The 8629-nt window shown below is 47.5% G+C and overlaps 1 protein-coding gene across 2 annotated transcripts; it reads left to right on the top strand.

The window, feature by feature from the left end:
- The first annotated feature begins 1191 nt into the window (after positions 1–1191).
- On the top strand, positions 1192–4748 carry LOC120678536 (protein FAR1-RELATED SEQUENCE 5-like). 2 transcript variants are annotated; one of them, XM_039959774.1, is made up of 3 exons: positions 1192–1575; positions 1842–2224; positions 2414–4748. In XM_039959774.1, the coding sequence occupies exons 2-3, from the start codon at positions 2184–2186 to the stop codon at positions 4368–4370; spliced, it is 1998 nt and encodes a 665-aa protein (XP_039815708.1). In that variant the 5' UTR covers positions 1192–1575; positions 1842–2183; the 3' UTR covers positions 4371–4748. The 2 variants fall into 2 exon arrangements, with proteins under 2 accessions (XP_039815708.1, XP_039815709.1); XM_039959775.1 differs by having other exon boundaries at positions 1244–1575; positions 1885–2224.
- The last annotated feature ends 3881 nt before the right edge of the window (positions 4749–8629 follow it).

Raw genomic sequence — 8629 nt, 5'->3', positions numbered from 1 at the left:
ACAGCGACGGCGCCCACTCCCCGCTTGAGGCGAATGCGGTGAGAGAGGTGCCGACGCGGAGGAAGGCCTGAGGTTCTGCGAACAGGCCAGCAAACTCCTCCAGGAGGGCGTCCATGAGGTTATCACCGGGACCGGAGAGCGCTGCTGCAGACAACCCTGGAGTGGTGTCGATGCCGCGCCACAGGACGCGCTTGGCGCCCCGCTTGAACGCCATGGTGTGCTTCGCGAAGTCCCACAAGATGGGGCCCAGGGTGCCGAGCCGCCGAACCCCGAGCACCATATCATACTCGCCGAGGGGGAGAGCGTTGAGGTCGATGTCGAACGCCTCCCCTCCGATGCGCACGCGCTGGCCCATGGCGCGACCCGGGGACGTGATGCGGTTTCCGTTCGCCACAGCCATCGACAGGCCGGCGCGCGCAGACAGCTGGATGCCCGCCCGCTAGGCCATCTCGACGTCGATGTAGTTGTGCGACGAGACGGAGTCTAGAAGCGCGACTGCCACGGCGTCGCCGATGCGCATGTGGACCTTCATTGTTTGGAACCCACGAGCGCGGACGCCCATAGCGGCGTGCAGTGAGATGGCTGGGTTGTCCTGGGTGCCCGAGAGAGCCAGGCATTCTATCTCCTCGTCCACTTCCTCCTCGTTGTCGAAACCGATCACCTCGATGACTTGCTAACCCTAGGCCCATATATATAGTCCAAAATATAACAGACTCCAAACCGACTCCTACTTACTTAATTATCACGCTAAGACTCTCCTAACTTGCCGCCTGGGCCTTCCTGTTGCGCCGGCTGAACTGAATTCCCCACATGACATAAGATCGATATGTGTCACTATGTGTCATCCTTAGTGAGTTGATCTGCAGTTATTATTTACGTGGATGGGGAGCTTAAAAATCCTGCACTGGTTAGTCACTTCAATACGTGGATGGGGAGCTTAAAAATGAAGTTATCTGTGCAGGATTTTTTGTGAGATCATAAAAAATGTTAATATAATAGTATTGGGCTGTCTTTGGGCCTTTCCTAACAAGTGAAGCCCCCTCTCATTAGTTTTTTTTTGAGGGGGCTCTCATTAGGTGACTTGGGCCTGATGCTTTACGTTTACGGGCTCCATTTTTTTTTGAGTATTCTACTGCTTTAAGTTTGAAGGCCCTAAAGGCAGAATAGGCCCGACAGCGGCCTGCTCAAGCTAACCTAGCACATCCTCCCGTCAGCCACTCGCCGGCTCGCGTGAGACGCGTCTCGCCGTCTCGACCGCCGCCCCCGCTCCCTAATTCCGCGACCCCGCTCCCGCGACGGCGACGCCGCCGCCCGCCCGACCCCCAGCCCCGACTTCTAGGCTCCACCCACGCGGCCGTGCCGGCAGGCCGGGCAGCCTTCACGGAGCCGTCCCCCACTCCTCCAGGGATCCAGCAGTGCCCGAGCGCCGGGCACCGCCACCCGACGCCTCGACCCCCACGTGTCGCCGTCGCCCGCGCCCGCGCCGGCTGGCTGGTCCCCGACTGGCGTCCCCCGCGTTGCCGTCCAACTCCAGCGGTCAAGCGCCTCGCTCTGCTCTGCATAACTGCCGACTGGGTGAGCGGACTACAAACTACTCTAGCACTTTACTGTCTACTCCAATTCGGCAATTTCAAGTGCAGATTTGCTTAGCTTAGGATGAAATTGGTGTGTACATTAACATATGAATGCGATTCAGTGTTTCAATTTGTTACTATATGAGACCTTCTGAACGTATTAGCATACTTTTAATTTTGTTATACTTCTATACCGAATTGTCGGAGAGTTTGTAGTTTGTGTTATTACCGAATTGTGTATTGCTTATACCGTATTCTACATTGCAGTTTTTGGATTGGCATAACCTAGATGCTGGGCATTTTGTGTCAGAGGGATGTCTGATGCCGCATCGATGTTCATTCCACATGCAACGGCAGGAAGCAATCGCCCAGGGAAACAGCAAGTGTTCAGTCAGTTGTCTGCCGGGATGTGGCACTGTCTGGCACCACAGCACTCGCGTAGCTGATGGCGAGAGGACAAAATAGCGTGAATTGCTGCAGATTTTCATGCCAAAAAGATAACACCATCCCTGTTCCTTAGCTTTCTTTTGCAATTCCAAAGGCAAAGAAGAAGTGATTGCTTGAAGATCGGTTCCCAGCTGCTATAACGTTTGCTTCTGTACTACTGAGATGGAAGAAGAGGCTAATATTGCGCACCAGGATTCCAATACGTAAGTAATACAACTCCATCCTGTTATTTCCTATGTGACATCAGATGGATTTTAGTTGTCCCTAAGTACTGCTATTCCTTGCATGTTCCTTTTGGCATGGGACCTCACAAATTTTAGTAAGAGGTTACATAATTTTTTCAATCAGCATGTCCATGCACTACTCTCACACTTGGTGCTTTTCTGATACAGTAAGACCTTGATGCCTAGTTTGGCACCTTATGTTGGCATGGAATTTAGAAATTCAGATGAGGCTTGGTCATTTTGGATTAGCTATGGTGCACAAAAAGGCTTTGAGGTGAGAAAAAGATACACAAACAGAAGCAAGTCTGATAGCAAGGTTACATCATGTAGATTTGTTTGTGCAAATGAGGGTCATAGACGGCAAGACAAAAGGGATCATTTAACAAAGCGTCGTCGAGCTGAAACTAGAACCGGTTGTCAAGTCCACATGAGTCTTAAAATGGACCGAAAGAAGGGCAATTTTGAAGTGTCTGAGCTGGTTTTGGAGCACAATCACATAGTATACCTGCCAGAAACCTTACATTTAATGGTGTCACAAAATAAAATTTCAGATTTACCGGCCTTTGAAATTGAAACAGCAAATGATGTAGGAGTTGAGCCGAAATCGGCACATGAGTTGGCTAGTCGCCAAGTTGGTGGATCACTCAATCTTAGCGACACCCTTCAAGATCACAAGAACTATTTGCCGACCAAGCGTCAACGGGTGATGGCATATGGCCAAGCAGGTAGCATGCTTAAGTATTTTCAAGATAAAATTGCTGAGAACCCATCATTCCAATATGCATTGCAAATGGACCATGAAGAACAAATAGCAAACATATTCTGGGTTGATGCTAAAATGATAATGGACTATGCACATTTTGGTGATGTTGTTAGTTTCGACACTACTTTTGGAACAGACAAGGAGAGCCAGCTTTTTGGTGTTTTTGTTGGATTCAATCATTTTAGAGAAACTGTAGTTTTTGGTGCTGCTCTTATGTATGATGAAACATATGAGTCCTTCAAGTGGTTGTTTGAGACCTTTCTAAAAGCTCATAATGGGCAGCAACCTAAAACAATCTACACAGATCAAGATTATGCAATGGAAAAGGCAGTTGCAGAAGTTTTTGTAGAAGCATGGCATGGATTATGCACCTTTCACATTATGCAAAATGCCATCAAACATCTATGTGAAGAGAAGAATGAAGACAGTAATATGCTATCAGATTTTAGTGCATGCATGTTTGAGTATGTGGACATGGCAGAATTTGAACATAAATTTAACATCATTAGGAAAAAGGTGAGCAAGCAAACTTGGTTGGATGGTATATACAAGTTGAAAGAAAAATGGGCTGAATGTTATATGAAGGATGTCTTCACATTAGGAATGAGAAGAACACAGTCAAATGAGAGTTTGACCAATGACTTGAAAATCCATTTCAAATCTGATTTTGATATCATTGAGTTCTTCATACATTTTGAAAGGGTGGTGCAAGGAAAAAGGGATAATGAACTGAACTCAGAGTTTGATTCAAGGAGAAATTTGCCTAAAATCTGTATGAGGAGACCACCTCCTATTTTGGTGCAGACTAGCAAGCTGTATACACCTATTATATTTGAAGCTTTTCAAGGTGAATATGAAAAATCCTTGGCAGCTTGCACCAAGGCATTGGAGGGTAATAATGAATATCTAGTGGGGGATTTTACCTTCAAGGAGGAGTACAAAGTTACCGGTGATCCTTCAAAGCAAACAGTTGTATGCAGCTGCGGGCAATTCGATAGAACTGGGATATTATGTGCTCATGCTCTTAAAGTTCTTGATTTGATGAATATCAAGTTACTACCACCACAATATGTGTTAAAGAGATGGACATGGGAAGCATGGATTGAAACTGTACAAGACAATCAGGGAAGAAATATGGCTGAAAATACAATGGATGCTATGCTTCGCTACAAATTTATGTCCCGCAAATTTCTCAATTTGGCACATCGAGCAGCCAACTTTCCAGAATGCACTGTGTTAGTAGATAGCACACTTGACATCCTTCGTAAGCAAATTGAAGACAAAGTCAATGGATGTACAAGCGCTGATCCTTGTACAGTTCGCGCCAATGATCTTTTTACTGGGGAGCTTGTTTTCTGGTGAAGCAACCAAGATCTCATTTTGCAAGCAAGTGGTATGCAAGTCTGTATTCATGTATGCCATGTCTGAATGCATGTTCAGTTCCAGGACCATGGTCATCTGGTGACACTGAATTTTGGCACGCCTCATTCTTCTTTGCCACCTGAATTATATTACCAAATTGACAACATTCAGTGTTCTAACCTCAAATTGGCAGCACCTAGTGATGTATATATATGTTTAGCTTTCTTTTGCTGTTCTGTAAGCTAATATTCTAGGAGCATGGCTACACATTTTGCAAGTCCCTTTTGAGCAAATAGCTTTATTTGATAGCTATGCAGATCTCAGAATACTACTCAATGTAGTAGCAGAACTTCTAATATTCAGTGTTGCTGTCCAGCAGATCTTGAATTTTCATTTGAGCATTCAGAATCCATCCGATAAACATTTAGGCATTGAGAATCCATCCAATAAACATTCTGGCATTTATTTGAGCATATATGATCCATTTCAATTTAATGTTCAGAACATAAAGTAAAGCTCACATTCAGTGTAGGTCTGCCAATCTTAGCGCGTTTCAGCGACTGAAACAGCACATTCACGTTTCGGTCGCCTATTCCTCCAATTCACATAAATGGTAAACAATACCAAGAGGAATCTGTTAACAAGAACTCCCCGGTCAGATTTAATTTTCGAAAAGACATGATGGTTTTCAGTAACTGTAGCCCTATTTGGATCCATGAGTTAGAGTTAGGCCATGTTTAGTTTCCAAATTTTTTCCTACAGTACCTGTCACATCGAATTTTCGGACACATGCATGGAATATTAAACGTAGTTGAAAGAAATAACTAATTACACAGTTCAACTGTAAATGATGATACAAATCTTTTAATCCTAATTAGTCCATGATTGGATATTAATTGCAAAATAACAACAAAAGTGCTACAGTACCAAAATCTAAAAAATTTCGCGAACTAAACACACCCTTAGATTGGGTTAGATTGGAGTCATCTAACCCAAAAATATCCAAACAGGGTGGCTTAGAGTGGGTTAGATGCATATAACACACCCTAAAAAACTATCCACTCCAAAAATTGCTTATTTGGGTTAGATTAGTGGGGCCACTTTTTTTCCCCTCTCCCTCCCCTCCTCTGGATCCTTTTGCGCCCAACCAGCTCCTGCGCCCGACCCCATCCAGGCGCCGCCGCCGCTTCTCCTCGCCCGTGCCCTCCCATCACCGCCGCTCATCCTCTCTCGCGCCGCCCCATCGCTACCGCCCCCCCCCCCCCCCCGAATCTGCCGCCGGCCGTCGCGGCGAGCGCCGAGCCGCGGAGTCCGCCTCGGCCTCCGTTCGCCTCGGCACGCCTCGGCCGCCGTTCGCCGCACGTTCACCTCGGCACGTTCCCCGTCACGCCTCGACACCCGCCATCCGTCGTTCTTGGCGAGCCGTGTCCACCGGCCGGACCAGGCGTCGCGCGCGAAGTCCGCGGCGCGGCACACCTCTAGCGCCGGGAGCGACACGTTGCTGTCTGACCGGAACAGGAGTGGGATGCGGCGCAGCTCGGCGCGGTACTTGAACCTAGTGGAGGAGAACTTGAGCCCCTCGAAGCTGCGGAAGAGGACGACGGTGAGGCGGAACTCCCCCGCGGCAAAGCGGGGCGCGACCTGGAGGCGGACGGAGTAGGCGCCGTCGCCGCGGTTCACAATGGGTGGCCGCGACTTCCACGCGCCCCCAGAGAGGTCGACCTCGAAGTAGTCCCCGCCGAGGCAGCGCCGCCCGCCGGCGTCGTCCAGGGCCCAGAACGTGAACTCGTGAATCTCGCCCGCGCCAAGCTCGGCCACCTCCCCCCTCGCCGCGGCGCCATCGAGGGCCGGGATGGAGATGTTGGCCGCGCGCGTGTCCCGGCACGGGGAGCCCCCCGCGCGAGCTACCGCGCGAGGAGGACGATGACGCCGAGGAAGGACGCGAGCGCGAGCTTGGCCGCGGAGGGCCCGGGCTTCTTGGGACTGCTGTGGTGGCCGCCGCCGCCGCCGAAGCAGCAGGAGTCCTCCTGCTGGTGTCGGCCCCGAGGTGCGTCTGCTTCTTGGCGTCCCCGGCGGCGAGGGATGGGTGGTGGGTCGGCGAGAGGTGTGCCGACATTGCCGGGCGCGGGGGGAGGTGCTTACCTGGGGCCGGGCACGGGGTGGCCTCGCATGCGCCCCCGCCCGCGTGTGCGAGCGCTAGGAGGGCGGCGAGGCCGTGGGAGAGGAGGGCGGCGAGGGAGCACACAGATTGGAGTGGCCACACCAAATCCTGCTGGAAAGAGGTTTAAAGGAGCCAATTGTCAATCTAACCCAATCTAACTTTTGGATCCAAACACCTCTAAAGCTAGAGTTTGTTCAGAGTTAGTTATGTGTTGGAAACTAATTCTAACCTCTAACCTGAGTTAGAGTATCCAAACAGGGCTATTGATGGTGTTAGTTTTCACTCACAAGACACAACGCCAGGTTGAGTTGCGTCAAATGTATGATTAGGAGGATTAGGAAAGAAAACATTTGCTAATGCAGCCTTCCAGAAAAGTCCAATGTTAATCCAACTGCATGGCTTTTGTATATAACCCAATGTCCTAATGTCAACAAGATCCTTAGTAACACGCTACTGCAGTTTCTTAAGAGCAGCTTGATTATAGCGGATCGAAATTGAGACATTGCAAGGGTGCAGGAAAATCTTTATCTCAAACGATTAGCTTGACATTGCTCTTCTATGTAGTACTTTAAAAAGAAGAAGGGCACCCTAAGCTAGAGTTGTTAATTGGTGGCCCTTACGGGTACCTTCCACCCTCTTTAGTTCAAAATTTTGTATTTAATATAAAAAAATAGTACAACGCTTTGGACTAAATATCGGGTTAGAGGTGCACCCAATGTACACCTCTACGCTGAGCCTTAAATTTGAAGAAGGAACGATGCCAAGCTCAGCCAGCTACAGAACGCTCAGAGTGGCAATTGGTATGGCACTACACGCTTTTGTTGGTGAAATATACCGATGTTTCAGAGCGATCAGATAGCACCGGAGCAAGCGGAACTCAAGATTTTTTTTAACCGTAAGGATAAGGAGTCCACAAATAACAGTCTAGATGAAGATAAGAGACGAGGCCAACACTTGGATTATAGCGGGCGCCAAGAACCTTGCGTTGCTCGTTTCACGGAGTTAAAAGCTGTGTTGTTTGTGTACATTTCTGTACAGTTTTTTACGCTCTTTTGTATCTACTGGCCCGTCGGGATGGTTTGTTGAAAAAAGAAAAGCGTTTCTTTGCAAAAAAAAAGAGAAGTGTAACTAGACGCCGCATTTACACCTTCTGTAAATTGCAAGGTGTAACATTTCCATTCTTGTAGAGAGCATCACCTATGCCGCACTATTACAAAATTCCATTAACTACAACCTTTTAAAATGGGCTCGGAGGCGGGAAGACTGGTGCCCCGCCTCGGTTAATAGTGGCCGGTCCTTTTAATAACTACTCCTTCCGTTCCAAAATGTAAGTCATTTTGGTTTTTTTAGATACATTATATTTATTATGTATCTAAACATAATATATATCTAGATGCTTAGCAAAATGAATGTATCTAGAAAAGTCAAAACGACTTATATTTTGGAACGGAGGGAGTATTAGGTTTACCACTTTTAATGTTTCAAGATTTGAGATCCACATTGTTTCAATTGTGTTGCTTGGACATCATGGGCCATTTGATTGTATTTATAATCTATCCTAAGGATGAAAAAGCTGTCATATTCGACTCCTTGCGTGAGATGAATAAAAAGGGATACAAGGATTTTGAAAACTATCTGCGATAGTAAGTGACTACTCATTCTTTTATGCACTCAAAGTACATATCAAATTTGTTGTTGACACTAGTGGTTTGCATACGGCGTTTATAGGAAATACGCAGAAGATCCTGAATGCTATGATCGGAGATCCGACTATAAGAAGCAGAAGTATGGCACAAACTTGCGCGTTAGGCAACAATTCCCGGTACATATGAAGAATCCTATGTGCTACTACATCGTGCATGGTATCTGTGTCCTAATAACTATGTGTTACATGCCTCCAGTGCGCCAAACAACCTGAAGGCTCAGTCTTGCGTGGATACTATGCTTGTGACTACCTCAGGGTTTGCGGAAGTTACAGTCACACCTATAGCGGCAGCTCAAAAAATGTATAGGATGGTGGCAAAGGCAAAAGATGGACAAAACAATCATCAATCCAACAACAACTGACATTTGTAAGTTTGTCCCCAAATGTTGTTAT

This window comes from Panicum virgatum, chromosome 6N (assembly GCF_016808335.1).
Source record: "Panicum virgatum strain AP13 chromosome 6N, P.virgatum_v5, whole genome shotgun sequence".
Taxonomy (NCBI): domain Eukaryota; kingdom Viridiplantae; phylum Streptophyta; class Magnoliopsida; order Poales; family Poaceae; genus Panicum; species Panicum virgatum.
This window is presented reverse-complemented; position numbering and strand designations above follow the sequence as displayed.

What these genes read in the sequence shown, in the direction of transcription:
- LOC120678536 (XM_039959774.1), top strand. Translation starts at nt 2,184, where the DNA reads ATGGAAGAAGAGGCTAATATTGCGCACCAGGATTCCAATAC. An exon ending in GCGCACCAGGATTCCAATAC is followed by an intron (nt 2,225 to 2,413) that starts GTAAGTAATACA and finishes TTTCTGATACAG; the next exon opens with TAAGACCTTGATGCCTAGTT.